The following is a 25,071-nucleotide window of genomic DNA, read 5'->3' on the forward strand; positions in this document are numbered from 1 at the left end:
TCAGAATAGAGATGAGAAAGAATTTCTTTAGCCAGAGGGTGGCGAATCTGTTCAATTCATCACCAGGCATGGCTGTGGAGGTTTATTTAAGGCAGAGGTGATAGGTTCCTGATTAGTCAAGGTTGCGGGGAGAAGGCAGGAGAAGGGGTTGAGAGGATTAATAAACAGTCACGATCGAATGGCGGAGCAGACGATGTGCTGAATGGCCTAACTCTGCTCCTGCATCGTACGATCTTTGGACGTTGGCACGAGCGTGCAAACTCCCTGCGGACCGCGGCAGGGCCCGACCCGGATGTTAAAGATGGCAGTGTACAGCGTTACGCAGGCTGCATCGCTACCATGCGGACCGAAGGCAGGGGCCGACTCGGACGTTAAAGATGGCGGAGTGAAATGTCACCACCCCACCCGACACACTGAGACAACAACCCACTCCCCAAAACGCGGCGCCAAGTGAATGCTACTCACAGTATGGTGATGATCTGCACAAAGTCGAGGGTGACGTTGTTGAGCTGGGCTATGAACACCGTGGCGACGCTCTGGAAGAGGGCCGCGCCGTCCATGTTCACGGTCGCGCCGATTGGCAGAATAAACCGGCTGATTTGTTTGCTCACGCCGTTGTTTTCTTCCACGCACTTCATCATGAGGGGCAGTGTGGCGGAACTGGGGGCAAAAGGGGGGAAAGGGCGTTGTTAGTGAGATGAAAACATCAAAAGCTCTCACTGCTGCCACCAAAGAGGAGATACAGGAGCTTGAAGAACCACACTTCATATGTCATGAACAGACTCTTCCCTTCTTCTGCCCGTCAGCTTTCAGACTGGTCAACAAACCCATGAGCCCAGTCTCACTATTCCTCGTCTGCTCTGCTTATTATCCATCTTCTATATTGTAACTTATTGTCATTTGTTATGTCTGCCCTGTACAGTCGCCAGGAAACAACAAAGTTCACGGTGAATGTCGGTGACCGTAAACTTCATTCCGATCGTGACTTAATTCTGATTCTGAACAATTCCGTTGATAGAACAACATTACAGTACCCGAAAGGCCATTCCACCCACAGTGATCACAAGATATAGGAGTAGCGTTAGGCCATTTGGCCCATTGCATCATGGCTGATTTACTATCCCTAACCCTGTCTTAGGACCATAAGACACAGGAGCAGAATTGGACTGTTTTGACCCATTAAGTCAGCTCGGCCATTCCATCATCCATCTCAATCGCTTTCCCCTGCCTTCTCCCAGTAACCTTTGACACGCTGACCAATCAAGAACCTGTCCCCCTGTTTAAAATCTACACAATGACTTGGCCTCTGCATCCACCCGTGGCAATGAATTCCAGGGGGTCCCCACCAAGAAATTCCTCCTCAGCTCTGCTCTAAAGACATCCTTCCATTCTGAGGCTGTGCCCTCCGGTCCGAGGCCCTCCCACTATCGGAACCTTCCTCTCCACGTCCACCCTATCCAGGACTTTCCTCACTCAATAGGTTTCCGAGGGAAGAGGTTAACCGCTTCCTCTGCCATCTCACTCCATACGCTGACCACTCTCCGGGTGAAAATCCTGTCCCTCAGGTCCGCATTAAATCTCTCCCCTCCCACCTTAAACTTGTACCCTATCATTTTAATCCCCTTTCCCCAGAAAAAAAAGACTTCTTCGCCATTTCTCTGTTCCTCATGCTTTCTTCACCTCTTTAAGGTCACCCCCTCCGTCTCCTGTCTCTGAAGTCCCAGCCCGTCCAACGTCTCTCGATAAGGTCCCTTAGAATGTTGTACCAACCTGGATGACAACCTCTACTAAATAGCCTCTTCCTGTCGTCCAAATCCCTCTATTAGCTTCATATTTACATGTTTATCTAAAAAGCCCCAAACTGCCTGCTTCCACTGCTACCCCCGGCAACCCGTTCCTGAGTGGGCGTGCCTCTTGATAAGGCAAACCGAATCTTAGTTGAAGATATTACTTTATTTTTATTGACATGTAGCGTGGAAGGTGCCCTTTGAGCTGTGCCCACCTCCAACCCCTTCCGATTTAATCCCAGCCTAATCACGGGACAATTTACAATCACCAATTAACCTACAAACCAGTAGGTCTTCGGACTGTGGGAGGAAACCGGGTCGCCCGGAGGAGACCCACGCAGTCACGGGGAGAATGTACAAACTCCTTACAGCCAGCGGTGGGAATTGAACCCGTATCGCCGGCACTGTAAAGCGTTGCGTTAACCGCTAGGCTACCGCAATGTTCTACGTTCTACGTTCCTCGCTGTTGCCGGGGGCTTCCTGTGCACATAAAAGCCCTGCTTTCCCACTGCAGAGGTTAGCTACGCTTCCAAAAGCTGGTACAAATCCCTCAGGCCTCCCAGACAAGACGAAAACAGGGCACGCTAGCTCAGCCTGCCTCTCCAACCTACCTGGACGCAGTTCCGAAGGCAGTGGCCAGGGCCGTGAAGATGCCCCAGAAGAACGAATAGGGATTCTTACGGGTGAAGACGAAGTAGATCAAGGGCAGCACGATTAACCCGTGAATCACGTGCCCCATGATGCAGCTGCAGATGTACTTCCCAAGGCTGGTGAAGAGCAACAAGACATTCTCCATCTCCGCAATCTTGCCTGCAACCAGGAACATGATACCGAAAGGAGCGTACCTGGACGAAGAGAGGGTTGTATTATCGATATCGTAACATGTGCAGAGGTACAGAGAAACGACAAAGTTCGCAGGCCAGCATATTACACCACGCCCATACTTTGGAGTGTTTGATCACTCTGAGCCTGTACTCACTGGAATTTAAAAGAATGAGGGGGCAATCTCATTGAAACCTTTTAAACGTTGAAAGGCCGAGCTAGACTGGACATGGTGAAGATGGTGATCGTGGGGGAGTCTAGGATCAGAGGGCCCCGCCTCGGAATAGAAAACGTCCCTTTAGAACAGAGATGAGGACGGATTTCTTCAGCCAGAGGGCAGAGAGTCTGAGGAATTAATTGCCACGGATGCCTGTGGAGGCCAAGCCATTGGGCGTATTTAAAACGGAGGTGGACAGGCACTTGATTAGTCGGGGTATCAAAGGTTACGGGGAGGAGGGAGGAGAATGAGGTTTTGAGAGAGATGGTCAATCAACCGTGATGGAACGGCGGAGCAGACCTGATGGGCCGATTGGTGAAATTCTGCTCATATGTCTGATGGGCAGCGATTTCAAAGGAACGAGGGGATTTAGGGTCAAGGTGCCAAGTGGGCAACCTGCTGGTGACGGACCCAAGGCTCCCATACCCCCTCCCTAATGGCAGCTGCGGGAAGAGAGCGCGGCCAGGACGGTGGGGCTCCTTGATGATGGACACTGCTTTCTTATGGCAGCGCTCCTTATAGATGTGCTCAATGGTGGGGAGGGCTTTTCCTCTGATGCACTGGGCCGTGTCCACGACATCTGTTTAGGCTTTTCCATCCATGGACATTGGTACTTTCACACCGGGTTATGGTGCAACCAGTCAGGATACTCTCCACTGTGCATCCACAGACATCCGTCAAGGTGGGGGATGACATGCCGAATGGGAGTTTTTTATTTTTACAAGATTGGATGAACTGATGGTCAAATACTGCTCATATGTCTTAAGACAGTGATTTCAATGGGGGGGGGGGTCCAAGATGCCAAGTGGGTGACTTCTGCTCGTACGGTTCTGTAGATCACACAGACATGCTGTCCTCCCTGCGCGACGATACCAAAACCGGTGGGAAAACCATGCCAGCCCACTCACCACATGATCCACGAGACCAGGATCATGGTGGCCTCATTGAAGGAGCTGAAGAACTGGATCAGGTTCTCCCCCTCTGGCCCGAGCTTGCGCAGGGCGATTCCGAAGATGATGGCGAATACCACCAGCCCCAGGATGTTCATTCCGTCTACCGTGGCGGGAACGGGAATCTGGGGCGAAGCCGCGACAGTGGAAGGAAGAGAGAGATAATGCATCTCATTAGTACAATCCACGTCCTCGGGAATTCCCAAAGCGTTTCCCGCAGCGTGGTCACAGTAGGAAACATAACAGCACATTTACATACAGCAAGCTCCCGTTAACTGCAAAATGTTAATAACCAGATAACCGGTTTCGCAAAACTAATACTTTATACTTGATAACAGAGACATATTTCCAAAGAAAGCGCTCAAACCATTCTAGTTCAAAGTTCAAAGTAAATTTATTGTCAAAGTACGTATACGTCATCATATACAACCCTGGGATTCATTTTCTTGCAGGCATTCAGAGATATAACAGGATTAATGGAAAAAAACACCGACAATCAGTGTGCAAAAGAGCAAATGCACAAAAATAAATAAATAATGCCGAGAACATGAGCTGTAGAGATCTTGAAAGCAGCTCCATGGGTTGTGGAATCAGTTCAGTGTTGGGGTGAGTGAAGTTACCCACGCCGGTTCGGAAACCTGATGGCTGAGGGGTAATAACTGTTCCTGAACATGCTGGTGTGGGACCTGAGACTCCTGGACCTCCTTCCCGATGGAATCAGGGAGAAGAGAGCATGACCTGGGTGGTGGGGGAACCCTGATGATGGATGGCAGCACTCCATGTAGATGTGCTCAGCGGTGGAAAAGGATTTTCCTGTGATGGGCTGGGCTGCGGCCACCACATCTTTCTAGGCTTTTCCATTCCTTGGCATTGGTGTTTCTGTACTGGGCCAATGTGCAGCCAATCAGGATTCTCTCCACTGTGCACCTACAGAAGTTTGTCAAGGTGGTAGATGACGTGCCAAATTTTCTAAGAGAAATTGCAGGGCAATTTTTACTTTTACAAATTTTTTCCTTCCTTGGGTGTTTCTTGGGATGCAACAATTATGTGCTTCCATTCCAAGCACTGGATTTGGAGATGGTTGAGGTGGCAAGGGTTATCGGTAGACTACCCATACACTTGCCCCTCCAATAACCTTCAACCTCAGTTGCAGCAGAGTCTGAGATTCCCCACAGTTGGGGTGGGAGTTTCTTGAGGAGGCAAGTTTCGGGTATTTTATGCCGCCATTTTAGCTGGTCGGATCCCCAGAGTACAATTCAAGCCCCCCGCCCCCACCTAGAAAGCAGCAAATCTTGGTTTCTATTCTCTTCCCAAAGAGATGGATTGGACGTGTGTTGAGGCCAACGCCATCGTCAAGACAGCACCTCATTGGACCCCTGAAGGACGGAGGAAATGCAAAGGCAACTTGGCACTGTGCCACAGAGGCAGAAACGAGGACTCTGAACCAGACCTGGGGCACAATAGAGAAGATGGCCAGGGACAGACACAGATGGCAGAACTTCGTCGCCACCCTACACACCTATGGCGCCAATGGGCAGCAAGCAAGTAGTAACGCCTCTCTGCATCCACTGACTTGCCTATATCCTTTAGCGAAAGCAAGCTGAAATTATATTCGGTTAAAATGCTGGGATTCTGCAGGGAAGTGAAAGAGACTTCGGAACGAGCTGATCCAAGTTAAGAAAACAACAGTGCGTTCAAAAAGAAAGTTTGTTTCCGTGTGAGCTGTGCAAGGACAAAACCAGAGGAGGTGGCAACTTATTCCCAAGATAGTTATTATGTCAAAAAAAAAAGGCTGCTATCTTAGGGTGGTAGTTATACAGCACGGGAACAGGCCCTTCAGCCGAACTGGTGAATGATAGCCCCACCCAACCTAGTCCCATTTATTAAGGTTTGGTCCATAACCTTCCAAACATTTCCAATCCGGGTATCCATCCAACTTTTTAAAAAGTCTGTTACTGTGACTGCTTTATAATAGGCAAGATGCTGCCAGCGACCAATGTGACTAATGGCGACGCCCTGCAGACAGTTCCCAAAACAACTACTTCTCCTTCTTTTGAATATACATCTGCTACTAATCTGTACGCAATTGGAGCCTGTAATTTACATTTTGATCATGTGTTTTTGGGCTGACTGAGCAACCAGGCGCTTTTGCTCTCTCTAAGGGAACTCGGCATGGTCGACAGCGAGGTTGAGAGCAGGGGTGTGCAGCCTAATGGCAGAGCATGAACCCATGATCGACTCCAATTCCCAGCCAACTCGCCGATTAAAGCATTGAGCAAGATTGAACTCAACAAGGATGAGAGCGGAAGGCGAGCGGGTGTTCAGCGCCATCGGCCTGCGTTTAGCTCGTCTTCCTCTCCCTCTCTGCTGCTGGAGGAAGGGGTAGGAATCTCGGGTCTTGGGCGAGGTTTGATCGACATGGTTTGTGGATTGAACTCCTCAGTTCACGTTATGTGTTTCTGGTTTCCCCTTTTATATCGTTACTTTGTGCGATTTTGATCGGGGCGGACTGGCTCTGCGGCCGGCAGTCAACGAACAACACAGTGCTCAACTGATCTGAACTGAACCCTCCTGGACTGTTTCAAGGACTCTGTGGTTTGATATTTAACATTCTGTACGTTATTCACTCAATTTTTGCCATTTGCACGATATGCTCTTTTTTTTGCACATTGGGTGTTTAATATTTTCTTTGAATGTGTTCCATGGTGTTTCTTTGCTTCGTGACTGTCTGTGGGAAGACAAATCTCAGGATTGTATACTAACCCGATCGTTAAATATGCTTTGCGTATTTGGTTTCAATTCAGAAAATTTTTTGATCTTAATCAATTCGGGTTAGCGATTCCTATTTTAGGTAACATATTTTTTCCTCCCTCTTTTACGGATCGCGCTTTTCAAACTTGGAAGACTAAGGGTATTTTACGGTTTTTGGATTTATTTTTAGATGGTTCCCTTATGTCTTTTGAACAATTATCTAATAAATATAACCTATCAAGAATACATTTTTTTAGATATTTACAAGTTAGAAATTTTCTAAGTACTATACTTCCTTCCTTTCCAATGCTTCCTCCTATATATATTTTAGATTCGATAATTAACCTTAATCCATGTCAGAAAGGTGCATCGGCTATGATTTATAATATTATTATGAAACTCAGGAAAGCTCCATTTGATAAGATTAGGGTAGATTGGGAACAGGAATTGGGGCTTACCATTTCTGTGGATGATTGGGGGCAGATTTTACAATTAGTTAATACTTCCTCTATTTGTGCTAAACATTCCCTAATTCAATTTAAAGTGGTGCATAGAGCACATATGTCCAAAGATAAGTTAGCGCGTTTTTACTCGCATATTAATCCTTTCTGTGATAGATGTTCGGGGCAGATAGCCTCTTTAACTCATATGTTTTGGTCTTGCCCTACTTTGGAAACTTTTTGGAGAGATATTTTCAATATTATTTCTAAGGTATTAAATATAGATATCTCTCCTCACCCTATTACTGCTATCTTTGGACTACCTAAAATTTCTAGTAATCTTTCCCCTTCAGCCCGTAGAATGATTGCATTTCTTACTTTAATGGCGAAAAGATGTATTTTACAACATTGGAAAGAGCTTAATGCTCCAACTACCTTTTTTTGGTTTTCTCAGACGATTTTATGTTTGAATCTGGAGAAAATTAGAAGTAACCTTTATGATTCTTCATTTAAATTTGAACAGATTTGGGGACCTTTTATTCGATATTTTCATTTAATGTAATATTTACCCTTCTTGTTTTTTTTCACTGTTTTAATGGAGGTCGGGATTGAGGACGTGATTTTAAGTTTAACTCTGTTTGGTTTCAAGTTAGCCCATTGCTTTGCTTTGCTTTTAGTTAGTTGCACGGTGGGTTTTTTTTTGGGGTTTTTTTTTTCTTTTTTTCCATTGATATATATAAAATCTAGTATACTATTATGTTATTTTGGTTTCTTATGCTTAAATTACATTGTTTGTAGTATTTTCTTTTTGGTATTGTTATCTTTTGGAATTTTATTATACTTTAACATTGTATTAATGTTTATATGGCTTACCTTTTTTGTATACTTACTCAATAAAAAGATTTAAAAAGAAAGAAAGGATTGTATACTGTGCACATATTTCGATAATAAATGTAAATTTGAACCTCTAACCTCTTCTTCTGGTCACTTATTCCACATACACACCACCATTTGTATAAAACTAAAGTTGCCTTTGAACTTCCTAGTAAATCTTTTCCACCACACATCAAGCTTATACCCCGGAGCTCTGATACCCCCTGGGAAAATGTTTCACTCACCTTGTCTATTCCCCTCATGCTTTTATACACCTCTATAAGATCACCTCTTGGTCTCCTACTCTCCAAGAAATAAAGTCCCAGTCTGCCCAACCTCTCCGGACATCCCTGCAAATCCTTCAATAACAAACTAATGGGGTATAGATGGGGCTCGTCAACCATGGTTGGCAGTTCATCTAGGAGAAGGAAAGGTCTGATCTCAAACCTCCGCTGCCAGAAGTTCCCAACCTGGAGTCCACACAGTTGGCTCACGTAGTGGTAGGGGTCCATGGCAGAACAAAAAGGTTGGGATCCCTGGCTTGAGGTGAGAGGGGAACGATTTAAATCTTCTTTATGCAGAGGATGGTGCATAATGTATGTGGAACAAGCTGCCAGAGGCAGGTACGATAACGATGCTTAGAAGATGATTGGATGGGTACAGGAATAGGAAAGGTGTTGAGGGATGGTAGGGTGTATTCTGGAGTTAGGGTATATAGTAAATATTAATTTCAACAGCAACAAGTCTTCAAATTTGAATATGGATAGTAGATTAAATTTAAAATGGAGCTCGGTCTTCCTGGAGCTGCATTCTAGAGTAAATGGCAGACCAGGAAACACCAATTGACTGAGATGTCTGCATATGCATGAATACAAACAACATCCATTGCATATATCTGACTCGAGAGTCAACAGACATCAGGAATATTATAATTAACTCAAAAGAAGTATGATGAAATCGTCCTGTTACCTTTGCTCTTTAGCGTATAAAAATGTGTTGAAATGTTGGCTTGGGGAGCCTTTCTCTTGAGGAACTCCAATGGCTGTCAGCTTGTGTGTGTGTGTGTGTGTGTGTGTGTGTGTGTGCGCGTCCTGAATAATGACTTTTCTATCTACCAGCTGCATCTCTCTGGTGACTTCAGTCACAGTCACGACAAGGGATACGAGCCAAATGAGGGGAAACGGGACTAGCTTTGATGGTCATCTTGGCCAGCATGGACTAGGTGGGCCAAGGGTTTGCTTCCATGCTGTATGATTCTCTGACTCAATGAGGAAATGACAATATGTTTCCAAGTCACAACGCGATGATGATAAATGGAGCTAACGTTTTGGCAGGAGCATGGTGTGTCAGTAAACTAGGCTGTTCTTCTCCTGGATGCCACTGAGGTTCCTGAGTGGTATTCAGGCTGCACTCACCCAGGGAAGTGGGGATTATTCCATCATAGCTCTGACTTCTGCCTTTCTGATGGTCGAAAGGACCAGAGAGTCAGATGACGAGTTACTTGCTGTGCGGTCGGGTCCCCAGCCTCCGATCTGCTCGCAAAGTGGAGACACTTGTGTAAAAGTCCAACTTAGATTTGGATCACAACTCGATAACTTAAGCCTAAAGGCATGTGTCTATGCTGCAGGGAGTCCACACATAATTTCCATTACTCTTATAACCTCTTGCACTTTTGCACTAGGCGGAAATATAAGATATTTTCCTGTTAGTCATTACCCGTACGTCAATACTTGACTGCAGGCTTAAGGAAGTGCCACACCTTGGGAGTGCCGCATTTTGGAGAGGCTGTTCCTCAGATGAAATATTATCTTTACTCACAGAAAAATGCAACACAGAAACAAGACCTTCGGCCCATCTTGTCTGTGCAGAAACATTTAAACTGCGTACTCCCATCGACCAGCACTGGGACCACAGCCCTCTACCATCCTACGTACCTATCCAAACTTCTCTCAAAACGTTGAAATCGAGCTCGCATGCACCACTTGTACTGGCAGCTCGTTCCACACTCTCACCACCCTCTGAGTGAAGAAGTTTCCCCTCAGGTTCCCCTTAGGTTTTTCATCTTCCAACCTAGTAGTACCACTTAACCACAGTGGAAAAAGCCTGCTTGCATTTACCCTACCTATACCCCTGATAATTTTGTATACTTCTATCAAACCTCCCCTCAATCTTCTACATTCTGAGGAATAAAGTCCTAACCTATTTAATCTTTACTTATAACTCAGGTCCTCAAGTCTTGGCAACATTCTTGTAAATTTTCTCTCAACTCTTTCAACCCTTATTCACATCTTTCCTGTATGGAGATGACCAAAACTGCACACAATACTCTAAATTAGGCCTTACCAATGACTCACATAATGTCCCATCTCCTGTACTCAGTACACTGATTTACGAAGGCCAGTGCGTCAAAATCTTCCTTTACAACCCTATCCACCTGTGACGCCACGGTCAATGGATTATGGACCTGTATTCTCAGATTCTTCATGGATGCACATTGAACTTGTGAGGTTCTTTTCACCATACATACAGCAGAGAAGCAGCTATCATTCTGGGAAGTTCAAACTAGGGAAAACGACCGACTTTGGTGTCTTCGCCAACATTTCCCTCTACAAACAGCGACAAATAAATTCTTCATATCACACCACTCTGTGAGATCTTGCTGTGCAAATCTGCTGCCACATTTACCTTTTAACCCGGCGGTGATAATGCCTTAAGTTGTGGGTTGTAGTGCTATATAAATGCAAAAAAGTTCTGCAGGTATATTGGCTCTGTTTTCCCCACTCACCTTTAACTCTTCAATGGTCACGTTAATTCTTCCAAACTCATCGGTGACATTCTTCATAATTGCTATAGTCCTGTAATTTGTGGCGTACTGGGGAAGAAAAAAAGAGGGTTCATGGACGAGGAACTAGATAAAAACATGTTCAACATACAATAATCTTCACCACATTTGTTGTTAAATTTTTAACAACATATTCAACATACAAGAAATACGTTCAACGTACAATAATCTTCATCATATTTGTTGTTAAATCTTTACTAGTTCCTAAACATTTGTAATGAAAGAAATTCTTTTGTTATCCTTACATTTGATTTCAGTCCTACAGTAGGATTGTCTCTTAACTATATCTAGAAATAGCCCAGAAATCTCTCCATTAAGGTTAATTAAGATGGGTAATAAATATTAAGACTTATCAGTGACAACTTCACCTCCACGAGCCAAACATTTACCTCAAAACCTCTCCAATAATCTGAATTTGGTGAGAACACTTTACAGTGACCTGGGTTCAATTCCCGCCACTGCCTGTGAGGAATTTGTACGCTCTCCCAGCGACCGCGTGGGTTTCCTCCGGGTGCTCCAGTTTCCTCCCACAGTCCAAAGATGTATTGGTCAGTAGGTTAGTTAGTCATTGTAAATTGTCCTGTGGTTAGGCCAGGGTCAAATCGGTGAGTTGCTGGGCGACTCGGCTGGAAGGGCTGGAAGGGCCTATTCTGTGCTGTTTTGGTGATAGATTTCTCCCATCGAAACCCACATCCCCCATCAAGTAACTCTCCAATGAAGAGATCTACATAAATCTGAGAATCAGTTGCTAATATTGCCACTGTTTTTCAGCCTTAGGAGTTGTTGGCTGGGGCCTGGCCTGACAGCTGAGCCAGACAAACTCGTCCCAAACCTGAATGTTTTCATGGAAGCATGCAGCCAGTTCCAAGACACACTGTTGAATCTTACTGGTGAAGTGAACTGCCTGTTACGCTGCTGGTATTTTGGGAACCAATGGAGGAGTTACAGCTCCTTCATCAGGTCAGTAGCTTCCTCTCAGTTTTCACTCCTCTCAGACGTGCAAGTCCAGAGTGGAGACTCAGAATACTGTCACATTCGGATGTAGAAGGATTCTTCATTGCTGTTTCCATAACAGTTTTGTTTGATCAGTCAGGGTTGTCAGCCCTGAGATGAAACCTTGAACCTGGAGGACTGGTGGACCACTCTGAGTCTGGCCTCTACCCTTTGACCTGTTTGACATGGGTGACCCTACCAAGAGCCAAAGCACAAAGCCCCGACTCCAGCCAGCATCGCTCTCTGAGTCATTGAGGCAAACCTCCAACCCCAATGACAAGGTCTTCTTGGAGGGAATTCCATTGGGTTTGGGCTTTATTTGTTTGTGGAGACGCATAGCGGAATAGGTTCTTCCATCTCCCCCCTCCCCCTTCGAGCCGTGCTGCCCAGCAATCCCCCCATTTAATCCTAGCCTTTTACAATGACCAACTGGTCACGGGGAGAACGTACAAACTCCCTACAGGCAGTGATGGGAACTGACCCCGGGTCGCCGGCACTGTAAAGCGCTGTGCTGACCACTACGCTACTGTGATGCCCAGTTGGGTGGTCTGTTTCTGAACTGAGAGACTGGCTGAGCCAGTTTAAAAGTCATTTGAAGGTCAGGCACTCTAAGAAACTAGGGAGACAAGTCACAGACATACAGCAGAGAAACAGGGCCTTCAGCCCATCAGTTCCCTGCTGAGCATCAATTCACACCCATTTACACTTAACCCATTTTTAGTCTCCTCACATTCCCTTCAACAGCCTCAGATTTTACCACTAAGATATTTTATTGTAATTTACAGTAAACTATCACCACAGTAAGTTGGGGTGTATAGAGTGTCCAGGGAGGGGTAGCACCTCTGGCGAAGGGGCTTGTTGTGTCCATTCTGGGGCAGCTCCCTCACCTTTGGTCCCCACCGGACACTCCGCTCTCACCTGTGGCTCCAAGTAGCCGTCTGCATGCGACAGCAGCCACCCCTCCATCAGTGAACTGATTCAATAGACTGGCTAAACCGGGTGAGCGTAGCTGGCGAACTCACATCGCGGTGAGACAGGGACATGCCTGTCCGAGCATGTGAAGTCAGCTCAGGTGGATGAGACCTACAGTGAGATCCAATGGCCAGGAAGGCAGTACTGCGACGCTCCGTGGAGAGCGAAGGGCAGGACGAGGCACAGAAGACGTCACGGTCACCCACTGCAACCAAGGAAGACCCCAGCTCGTGATACTTGTTCGTACCACTGGACCCGGACTTCTGAAGTCGAAACAGTGGAACTACCCCAGTGCTTTAAAAACGGGTCTCCTGTCATCATCGAACACAATGAACAACCACCTTTGGGCTTTGGGAGCAAATAAGAGCAGTCTGGGAAACCCAAAAGGTCGCAGAGAGAGACTGCAAACTCCACACAGACAGCACTGAAGTGAGGGTGGAATGCAGGTCACTGCAGGTGAGGAGCAGTGGCAACAATCTGTGTAAGCATGGCTGCCTACTTCACTAAAGTGGCAATCTGCTGATATAAACACAAGAGATTCTGCAGATGCTGCAAATCCAAAAAAACACACACACACACACAAAATGCTAGAGGGGCTCAGATCAGGCAGAACCTATGGAGAGGAAAAATTAGTCTATGTTTCAGGTCAAGACCCTTCATCAGGACTGGAAAGGAAGGGGGAAAGAGGCCAGTATAGGTAGAGGAGGGAGGCGTAAAAGGTGGCAGGTGATAGGTGGAAGAGGTAAAGGGCTGCAGAGGAAGGATTCTGATCAGAGTGTGGACATGGGAGAAAGGGAATGATGAGGGGTACCAGGGGAAGGTGATAGGCAGGTGAGGAAAAGCCCAGGGAGTAGGAGAGCCAGAACGGGGAACAGCAAAAAAGAAGAAGAGCAAAAAATTACCAGATGTTAGCGGATATACATAAACTAACAGACATGGAGACACTTCTACTCGTTCCAAAATCTTATTCCTATTGAACAGAATTGAATTCATTTTCCACATCAAGTTGTGTGTGATGAAATAATTTTGCTACGAATGCAAACTTGACTCACCGATATAAATGCTGCCGAGACAAGGTTAGATGGGAAGATGTTCCTGAAGAAAAACGGGATGAAAAGCGTTAAATGTCACTTCCCCAGGCAGTTCATCTGATCAACCATTCCAATCAGCCCCCCACCACCTCCTCTATCTATTACCCGTAACAGCGCTGTGAAGACTTTGAACCACTTTTTATAATGTGTAAAACATGTTGGTATTTGTGTATTTATTCTATATTTTTTCCATATCCTTACTTTAAATAACCTTATTTTTATATATATATTTTATTAATTATTGTCTGTTGTATTTGTTGAATGACACCCAACACACCATAGCAAATTCTTAATAATGAAGATTCCGGTTAATTGGGCCATCAGATAATCGGGCAGCTGCTTATTTGGGGTAACTCAAATAAGAACAAAAACTAATCAAGAAAATAGCCTGGATTCCCTTCGTTTATTTGCGACACCCAGCCGCCTAAATGGGACAGGAGACTGTTGCCGAACAGGTTCTAATTAGTGTCAGTCACATGCACATTGTGTGTGGCCTTCAGACACTACACTGAGTTTTAATTAGCATCAGTTGCACGGGCTCGTGTTCAGAAAGCAGTGATTTTTGCCGCTGATAGTCACTCACTGCAGTTTCAAGCATTCCCAAACAGCCAGGAGTGAAAATGAAATGATTTCACCTCTTCCAGAGGTTAGGTACTATGAAGATTTTAAAGGTGTCGACAATCACCTTGAATGTTACAATGAAAATGAAGATTTGGAGGATGCAATCGTTGAAAGCATTGTATGAAGGCAGTCCATTATCTGCACCAGCTGTCTACACTGATTTTGTTCATTTACAGTCAATCACAATTTATAGCCAAGCGTACACTTGAAGAATTCCTCTGTCAATAACTATTAGGAACTAATACAGTTTTTTGGTAGCGCTCTAATTTATTCATAATTTTATTTAAATACATAATTTATTACTCAGTTAGTGAGTAACTTGTCTTTTTTTATATACCTTTTTAACGATTTTCATGAATCTTCCAGCTAATTTGTGCAGCTGCCTAATTGGGCCAAGATGTAGTGGTCCCAATGTGTCCCAATTAACCGGAATCCACCTCACACGTAAATGTATATGGCAGATAAATTTAATCTTTGACGAAGGGTTTGCCTCAGAAGCTCCCTAAATATGTGCTTTTGTGAACTGCATCCCTCTAAAAAGCTGATGTCAGTCTGGCAGTCTCATCTCAAGAGCAGAATTTGCTTTTCAGGTAGAAACATGGCCCCAGGACGACATCCCATACACCATCAATCATCAGGTCATGTCAATATGATCTTGCGATTGTATGTGATGGATCGTAACTATAAGTGCCAGGTATGACTGTATGTAGTGTGTTTTTCACCTTGGCCCAGCGCAGGGTTCCCAACCTTTCTTTTTTGATGCTACGGAGCCTTACCAATAACCCAGGGGTCCGTGGACCCCAAGTTAGGAAACATTGCCCCAAAGGAAGGCTGTTTCGTATAGTTGAATGACAATAAAATTGAACTTGAATGTACAAGACTCACTCCACTGCAAACAATTTGTAGGTACACCGCCCCGCCCCCCCCACAGTTGACTGTACTTTCAGGGTCCTGTCTTGAACCATAATTCGGGTTAATTTTTCCCAGTGCCCTAACCAGTATTTCAGATTCAGATTCGGCTTTACCGATCACAAGTACACTGAAACACACAGTGAAGTGTGTCGTTTGCATTAACGGGGCCAACGCACCCAAGGAGGTGTTGAGTGGAGGGGGGGGGGGGAGAGGCAGGTCGCATTTTGGGGCCAACATAGCATGCCCACAATGCATAGCAGAACACAAACAGCGCAACAGAACAAGCTGGACATATGCTAAAAAACCAAAACACAAAGTGAGATCTTCCGAATAGTTTATAATAGTATTTTACAGGAGTATTTTACACCTGTCTTCTATCTGTATTGTATTCTCTGTTGTGCATTTATTATGGTAATTAGTCACATGGGTGGGGGCATGGTAGTAGCAAAGGGACTAAGTTATGTATTCATGATTTGTTTTGTCAGTTTAGAGCTGGGGACTGCCAGCTGTCATATCTTTTGCTGACCGCTTTTAATACATTTGAAATCACTTAACTCTACTAACTTCACTTAAGTCTGTTTAATATCACTAGTTTTAGTCTAATCGCTTCAAGATTGCATGTTTTGTGAGTTACTGACACTGGATCTCTGTTTAATTTCTGACTCTGAAGGTTCTTCCAGGAGTCAGGAATGGCGAGCAGTCTTAAGCGCAAGATTTCAGTTTATTTCAGAGTACAAACAAACATGCAAACTCGAAGCAAACTAATTAGAGCTGGGAGTGGTGCTGAGAGGTGAAAGGGTACAAAGACAGAAGGGATAAAGATGGCGCCTCTGAAAAAAAATTATCACTTTTATAGGTAAGAAATCCCTTAAAGATAAATTAGTTAATACATGATTAAAACAATGACATCACATGGGTCATGTGTTAACATTTGGCCAATGAAAGATGAGAAAGGAGATGAACTTATTTTAGCTACTATACTGCTTTCTGCCAGTGTGTGTGAAAAATACCTGAGTTTGTTTAAAAATACAAATCTTATAAAAAGTATTATTTAAAAAACAGTGATTTCAAAAGATTGAATACACTTCTTTGACTTGTGAACATTATTATTGGAGTGAGCAGAGAACATGACATACAGGATAACTCCCGCGCCTGTGTCCAGCAGTAGCATTGATTTGTTCGAGTAAACACTACATATTGGCTGGACATTGATTCATACTTCAATGCCAGTACTTGAAATGAACTTGAATCTGGGCTTGACTCTAATATTAAAGCAGATGGCGGAAATACTCGAAGAGCCAGGCAGATGAGACAGATGAACATAAAACTGCAGCACACAGTATTTTGATCAACAACGCACAGGGTCACAAAAGACTGCAGAGGGTTGCAAACTCAGCCGGCTCGTTCACAGGCACAACCCCGCTCCCCCACCCACCCAACAATCCTGGACGTCTTCGAGAGGCGGTGGGTGCCTCAGGAAGGTGGCAGCCAAAAGTAAGGATCCTTTCCACTCAGGAAGTGCCCTCTTCAAAGTTCAAAGTAAAATTTATTATCTGAGTACATGCACATCACCACATACAACCACCAAGGTTCTTTTTCCTGTGGCCATAGTCGGCAAATCTATAGAACAGTAACTGTAAACAGGAGCACTGAACAACAAACTGTGCAAATGCAAATATAAGTAAATAGCGATCAATAAACGAGAGCACGAGGTAACAAGATAAAGAGTCAGGTGGGAACACCTGAAATAGGATGACTGTAGTTATCCCCTTTTCTTCGAGAGCCTCATTACTACCTGGTCCGTTAAGGGTGAAGCCCTCTCAAACATTGAGCACATCACTGAAGCTTAAAGGGAGGGCAGTGTCCCTCCCCGAGGGGCCCCCACCAGCCAGGACATGATTGCTTCCCACGACTGCCATCTGGAAGAAGGCACAAGAGTCTTGGGACTCGCACCACCAGGTTTAGGAACGGTTAACACCCCTCAACCATCAGGCTCTCGAACCAGTGCAGATAACTTCACTCACCCCATCACCGAAGTGTTCTCACAACCTAGGAACTCGCTTTTGGGGACTCTTCATCCCATGTCCTCGATATCTACTGCTCATTGATTTATATTATTGTTTCTTCTTTTTGTATTTGCATAGTTTGTTGTCTTCTGCACTCTGGTTGAAACGTCTAGTTTGGTGGTTGTTCTCTGATTCTGTTGTAGTTACAATTCTATAGATTTATTGAGTATGCCCGCTAGAAAATGAATCTCAGGGTGGTATATGGTGACATATACATACTATGATAATAAAACTTACTTTCAACTTTAAATTGAACATCTTCAAGGTCCCTTGCCATCCAGGACATGCCCTCTTCTCATTGCTGCCATCAGGGAGGAGGTGCAGGAGCCTGAAGACACAAACTCAACAATTCAGGAACAGCCTTTTCACCTCTGCCATCAGATTTCTGAATGGACAATCATTTATTTATTTTTAAATCTATAGTAAGTTGGCGCTTTTGCTAACAAAAGCAACATATTTCCCGTGACATAAGATGTGTTAAGCATGCTATGAAATAGTTTCTCTGAAAATAGTAAAACATCAGATGCTGGAAATCTGGGGGAAAAACTTGGCAATTTAGCTGATGTAATAATTATTACCACATGTACCAAAATCCAGTGGAAATGTTTACTTTGCAAGCCATCCATACAGATGTTTGCAACATTTAAATACATGGAAATAGTCATCATTATGAGTTGTGTCGTATGACATGTGTGATCAGGGTCTTTCCATGACCATGATTGTTCTTGGCAAATTTTTCTACACAAGAGGTTTGCCATCGCCTTCTTCTGGGCAGTGACTTTACAAGATGGGTGACCCCAGCCATGATCAATACTCTTCAGAGATTGTCTGCCTGGTGTCAGTGGTCACAGAACCAGGACTTGTGATCTGCACCGGCTGCTGGTACGACCATCCACCACCTGCCCCCACGGCTTCACCTGACCCTGATGGGAGGTGTGGGCGGAGGTGGCTAAGCAGGTGCTACACCTTGCCCAAGGGTGACCTGCAGAGGGAAGGAGTGCCTCACACCTCCTTTGGGAGGGATGCATCTCCACCACGACACCCACATGGAAACAGTCCACAGGGAAAACCGACGGCAGAATATAAAGCATTGTTTTACTGCTACGGAAGGTGCAGGGAGACAATAAGGTGGGGTGGTCAGTCTGGAAATGCTCACAGTTTCAGGGAGTATCAGTGGAAAGACAAACACTGTTAACGTTTCAAGGTCAAAAACTCTTTGTCAGAGCCAACGCACGTCCACCATCGGTTTCACATTGGATAGCTGTAATGCACTGGCATAAAAATTTTATTTAAATATAGTTCATTTAGCTCAGAGAACGTATACAGTACACAACCTGAAATTCTTACTCTTCACAGACGTCTTCAAAACAGAGGAAAAATCCCAAAGAATGAATGACGGAAAAAAGACGCAAGAACCCAAAAGCCCCCTGCCCCCTCCCACAATCAAATAGCATCAGCCCTCTTATTCCACCAGAAAGCATCAGCCCTCCCATCACTCACCATGCAAGCAACAGAGAAGCCCCAAAGGGAGAGAGACCATGGTCTACAGCTCATTAAAACCGACTCCTCATCCCAACAAATTGGCATCCCTCTGGCTCCTCCTCTCAGGAACAAGGGAGAGAGAGAGAGAGAGAGATACTTGATACTTTATTGTCGCCAAACAATTGATACTAGAACGTACAATCATCACAGCGATATTTGATTCTGCGCTTCCCGCTCCCTTATATCGGTCCTTCCTCAGCGAGAGGGGAAAGAAACAGTCGCCGTTCCTCTGTGACAGCCCGTAGCCGCACCTTCACTTCGAGTCCCCCCCCCCGACTCAATAATCGGCAGCAAACTCTCACTCACCATCGACAGAGAGAGAGAGAGGGCAGTCACACGAGTACAGCCGCACTCGCCGTCGCAGCGTCCGTTCTGGAACGTGGGCTTGCAGCACTGCGTGCGCCCAGATCCCTTCACGTAACCCATTCTCTCACTACGTAATAAATACAATTCCTATTCTGCACTGTGCCTCAATAAATAAACACACAAACAAATAAGTAAATAATGGCAGAACATGCATTGAGATACAGCGTGGAATAGGGCCTTCCGGCCCTGCCGCCCAGTAACCCCCAATTTAATCACAAACAAGACATAATCACAAACTGACATAAGAACATCAGAAACAAGAGCAGGAGTCGGCCATCTGGCCCGTCGAGCCTGCTCCACCATTCAATAAGATCATGGCTGATCTGGCCATGGACTCATCTCCACCAACCTTCCTTTTCCCCATAACCCTTAATTCCCCCACTATGCAAAAATCTATCCAGCCTTATCTTAAATATACTTACTGAGGTAGCCTCCACTGCTTCGCTGGGCAAAGAATTCCACATGTCATTGGAGTAACACACACAAGATGCCTGCTGAGTTCCTCCAGCATCTCGTGTGTTAACCCCTGATTTAACCCTAGCCACAATGGCAGGACAGTATCAAAGACCAACTAACCCACCAACCGGTAGCTCTTTGGTCCGCGGGAGGAAACCCACGCAGTTGCGGGAAGCACGTCCTTACAGACAGCGGCGGGAATTGAACCCGGGTCGGTGGTACTGTAAAGCGTTGTGCTAACCGCTACGCCGCATCTTTCCACACCGTACTGCAACTGTTATGTTCTTGTCCACTCACTGAAGGTTCAAAGTAAACTTATCAAAGCGTGTGTAGTATATACAACCTTGAGATTCGTCTTCTTGCAGACTGCCGCAGAATGAAGAAACACAACAGAATCCACAAGAAAACACACACCTCAAACATCCAGCGCGTAACACAAGAACAAATGTTGAAAGGCATGGACAGAGTGGATGCGGCAAAGTTTTTTCCCATGATGGGGGAGTCTAGTACGAGAGGGCATGACTTAAAGATTGAAGGGCGCCCATTCAGAACAGAAATGCGAAGAAATTTTTTTCGCCAGAGGGTGGTGAATCTATGGAATTTGTTGCCATGGGCAGCAGTGGAGGTCAAGTCATTGGGTGTATTTAAGGCAGAGATTGATAGGTATCTGAGTAGCCAGGGCATCAAAGGTTATGGTGAGAAGGCCGGAGAGTGGGACTAAATGGGAGAATGGATCAGCTCATGATAAAATGGCGGAGCAGACTCGATGGGCCGAATGGCCGACTTCAGCTCCTTTGTCTTATGCTCTTATGGTCTAAATTGCCCAAACAATGCAAAAAGTAAACAAATAATTCACAGAACATGAACTGTAGAGTCTCTGAAGGAGCCTGTGGGCACAGAGTGGGATCAGGAGCCGAATGGCCTGGTACTCAAACACCAATGCCTAAAAGATGTTCATAAATCCATGATAACTCTATGAAATCCACCTTGTATACAAAATTAATGAGGGGTACGGGGTATAGATAGGGTAAATGTAAACAGGCTTTTTCCACTGAGGTTCTTAATGGTTAAAAATAGAGGTAAAAAGTTTAAGGGGAACTTCACTCAGAGGGTGGTGAAGAGTGTGGAACGAGCTTCCAGCACAAGTGGTGGATATGGGTTTGATTTCAATATTAAGAAAATTTTGGATACAGTTGCGGGCTGATGGGATAGGCAGAATTCAAGAGTTTGGAATGAACTAAATGGGCTGAAGGTCTGTGCTTCCGTGCTCAAGATTCTACGAACTAATACCAGAATTATTAGTCATACTTGGAAGTAATGGGAAATTAATTCCTTTCACGCACAAAATGGAGGAACTCAGCAGGCCAGACAGCATCCATGGGAGAAAGTACAATTGATATTTCGGGTCAAGACCCTTTGGCAGGACTCACAAAGTCCTGCCGAAGGGTCTCGGCCCGAAACATCGGCTGTACCTTTTCCACAGATGCTGCCTGGCCTGCTGAGTTCCTCCGTTTTGTGCGTGAAAGGACTTCCAGCTTCTTCAGATCTACCCTGGTTTGAAATTCATTTCATAATTTTGTTCTTAATGAACACATCTGGTGTGACTGAGTAATTGTACGAACTGATGAAATCAGTAAAAACTCAACGTCTGTTCCAAAAACGTACATTTTTAAGACCACAATGCGCGATTTCAACATGCAATTTCAAAGTATTGTTGGACTGAAACTTGCCATTCAGCCCATTTTATAGATCACTAGCAGAATTAATCATATTCCAGTTTTGAGAATCAGAATCAGGTTTTGTACCAGAAACATATGTCTTTGCAGTAGCAGTACAATGCAATGCACAGTCATAGGGAAAAAATTGTGAATTACAGTTATATATGTAATAGTTAAATTAAACAAGTAGTGCAAAAATAGAAATAAAAAGGTAGTGAGGTGGTGTTCATGGGTTCAATGTCCATTTAGGAATCAGATGGCAGAGGGAAAGAAGCTGTTCCTGAATCACTGAGTGTGTGCCTTTGGGCTTCTGCACCTCCTCCCTGATGGTACCAATGAGAAGAGGGCATGTTCAGGGTGATGGGGGTCTCTAATGATGGATGCTGCCTCTTTGAGGCATTGCACCTTGAAGATGCCCTGGATACTCTGGAGGCTAGTGCCCAGGATGGAGCTGACTAAGTTTACAACTCTCTTCAACTTAATATAGCCACCCATACACCACACTTCCCCATACCAGACAGCGATGCAGCCAGTTAGGATGCTCTCCACTGTACCTCTGTAGAAATTTGTGAGTGTTTTAGGTGACATAGCAAATCTCCTAAAACTCCTAATGAAATATAGCCACTGTCGTTCTTTGCAGCTGCATTGGTATGTTGGGTCCAGACTAGATCCTCAGGGACTTGAAATTGCTCATTCTTTCCACTTCTGTTCCCTCTATGAGGACCAAACTATCAGAAGTCCAATACCCCTCTAGAGGTTCCTATTAAAAATTAGCTTTATTTGTCATTTGTCACGTGTGAAGTGTGTCGCTTGTGCCAACGAGGATCGGCTGGGGGCGCCACGCTTCTGGTGCTAACATGTGATGCCCACAAACTCACCAACCCTGGTGTCCTTGGAATGTGGGAGGAAACTGGAGCACCCGTGGGAAACCCATACAGTCACTGGAAGAATAAACTCCAGGGGGAATTGAACCACAATTATCGCTGACGCGGTAAAGCATCGCACGAACTACAGCACTACCGTGCCGCCCCAAGAGGAGCAACATTGAGAACATCTACACGAACATTGTCGTGAGAGAGCAGTATCTATCATCAGAGATTCCCCCACCACCACCCAGGTCTTGCTCTCTTCTCACTGCTGCCATCAGGAAGAAAGTACAGGAGCCTCAGGACTCACACCACCAACTTCAGGAAAGTTACTACCCCTCAACCATCAGGCTCTTGAACCAAAGGGGATAACTTCACCAGCCCAATCATTGAAATGTTCCCACAACCTATGGACTCACTCTCAAGGATCCTTCATCTCATGTACTTTGGTGATAAATTTACTTTGAACTTTCAGGCAATGAATCCCAAATCATAGTGGACATAATATTTTGGTGACAACACCTGTGGGTGTGTTGGTTGTTGAGACAAATGGTGCAGTTCACTCTGGGTTTTGATGTATACCTGATAAATAATCTTGAACTTGATCTAGAAATCACTGCATTAGCAAATCCACTTCCTCATGAAGCCTCTGATTATTTTGCCTACTCTTTGTTCCTAGCTTCCAAATGTCTACCATGAGAAACACTTTCTCATTTTCCACTCCATAAAAACCTTTAATGACAGGGAAGACTCCTTTAAAAATCACAAACCGCCTTCGCTCCATAAAGTGCCTTCTTAACCTTATTTATTCTAAGGCGAAGAAACCCAGTTTGATCTTCCATCCAGATCAATTTAGCCATACAGCTGGCTTCTTCCATCTTCCTTTCCAATCCTGATGAAGGCAACGTTGACTGTTTTTTTCCCCCTCCATAGATGCTGACTGACCAGCTGAGCTCCCCTAGCAATTGGTGGGTCAAGGCTAGTGGTGCAGGTGCGAATGGTCCTGGGTTCGAATCTGGCTGGCCCTTCGCTCGCTTTCCGCCCGTGCTGGGTTGAGCGTCGGGCTAGCAACCGGGCCTCGTGAAAAACAGACAAATGCTAAAGAAACGGCGAGCTCGCCGCCCGGTACACGGAAATAAACAGCAGGGATGAAGAGATGGAGAAGGGGTAAGAGATTGGGTGGGGGAGGACAGAGGGGGTAGGGAGCATGGGAGGGACAGAAGGGCATGTGGAAACATGAAGACAAGAGAGAGAGGGTGGGGGGAGTCAGGTAGCACATATGGAGGGGGAGAAACAGTCTCAGGCTCCCCTTCATTACGCTGCCTGACTTTCCGAGTCCCTCCAGTGTTTTGTGCATGCAGCTGAAGACGGCCAACATCTGCAGAATCTCTTGCGTCGGTGGGTGGGTGGGGGGGGGATAAAGAAAGCAGTCAGTCAGTAGATAGAGGCAGAGAGTGAGAGCAGAGATGTGGTGGGGTGGGGAAGAATAGATGGAGATGGGGTGAGGGAGAGTGGAATTAAGTCATTGAGAACTGCAGATACATTCCAGTGCTTACGGAAAGGAGAGAATGGGAAACGCTGTAACAGACAGTCTTTCAATGCCACCCTCTCGTTCTGTAAATTACGAGACCTGCAGCCTGGGAAGTCTCCATTTCGAGATATCCCAGGGGTTGGAAGAGGTTGGGTTTCTGTACACCGCCTCCAGCCTGCCTGACCGTGCCAACCACCAAACAAAACTGCGCATTCAACAGCAGCTTCCCGAACTGAGCTCTCACCGGTCCTCCCTCCCCCGCTGCCCAGAAACGGGCCGTGGAATGTGAGGCAGCCCATTCACCTTCCACCTCGAGATATGTGAACGTGCACTGTCATGGCTTGGTCCTTCGACCTCGTTGTCAAGAGGAACATTGTCCCTGGCTGCCAAGAAGGTCCGAGAACCCCCTCCCCTCCCGACCCCCCCACGCCCCGTGAAGTATCTGCAGCTTCAAAGCACACCGTTCTGTTAGCACACCTTCCTGCCTCGCCTACAGTGCTCGTGTTACTGGGGCCTTGTCTAGGGGGCGGCTGCTGGGCGTGCATTGGATTGGGAGAAGGCCATTCATCCTCCACCGATCCTATCCCACCCCTCCAACAGCAGCGGGTTCGTCCGACCACATTTAGGGTACTGCGAGCAGTTGTGGGCCTCACCTTGAAGAGAGGATCTGCCGGCATGGGAGGGGATCCGGAGCAGGCTCCTGGGAATGATTCTGGGAATGAAGGCGGTAAGGTAGGAGGAATCTTTAGTGGCTTTGAGCCTCAATTTGCTGGGGGATGAGGAGGGATCTCATTGAAACTGACTGAGTCTAGGACCAGAAGGGGACAGCCTCAGAATGGAGGGTCACCTCTTAGGAATAGTGATGAGGAGGAATTTCATTAGCTAAGGGCTGGCGAATCTGTGGAATTCATTGCCACAGGCAGCTACGGAGGGCAAGTCAAAGCGGAGGTTGATAAAAGTTCTTGATTAGTAAGGGCGTCAAAAGTCATGGGAAGAAGCCAGGAGTCCCGGGTTGAGAGGGAAGGTAGACAGAATAGCAGAGCAGGCTCGATGGGCTGAATGGTCTTATTTTGCTCCTGTGATGCATGCAGAACCTTTAAGACAGGTACAGGGATGAAATCAAAATAAAGGCATGTGTGAGCACAGCATTAGTCTTGGAGTAGGTAAAAAGAGATCGATGGGGCTGCAGAGCCTGTACTGTGTGGTGCTGTTCCACGCAATCAAGCCCACAAAAGTCACCTTCGATCCTTAAAGT

General features: G+C 45.6%; 1 protein-coding gene across 1 annotated transcript in view; it reads right to left on the reverse strand.

Annotated features, from left to right (window-relative positions):
* The window catches only part of slc1a5 (solute carrier family 1 member 5), a 38,721-nt gene that overhangs the window by 8,973 nt on the left and 4,677 nt on the right, over positions 1-25,071 (reverse strand). Inside the window, exons 2-6 of the mRNA XM_063059927.1 lie at positions 13,700-13,742; positions 10,626-10,712; positions 3,735-3,901; positions 2,399-2,632; positions 466-660 (exon numbers count right to left, since the gene is read on the reverse strand). Of these exons, the coding sequence (XP_062915997.1) occupies positions 466-660; positions 2,399-2,632; positions 3,735-3,901; positions 10,626-10,712; positions 13,700-13,742 (726 nt within the window). The remainder of the gene's footprint in view (positions 1-465; positions 661-2,398; positions 2,633-3,734; positions 3,902-10,625; positions 10,713-13,699; positions 13,743-25,071) is intronic.

Source organism: Mobula hypostoma, chromosome 10, assembly GCF_963921235.1.
Source record: "Mobula hypostoma chromosome 10, sMobHyp1.1, whole genome shotgun sequence".
In the NCBI taxonomy this organism is placed as follows: Eukaryota; Metazoa; Chordata; class Chondrichthyes; order Myliobatiformes; family Myliobatidae; genus Mobula; species Mobula hypostoma.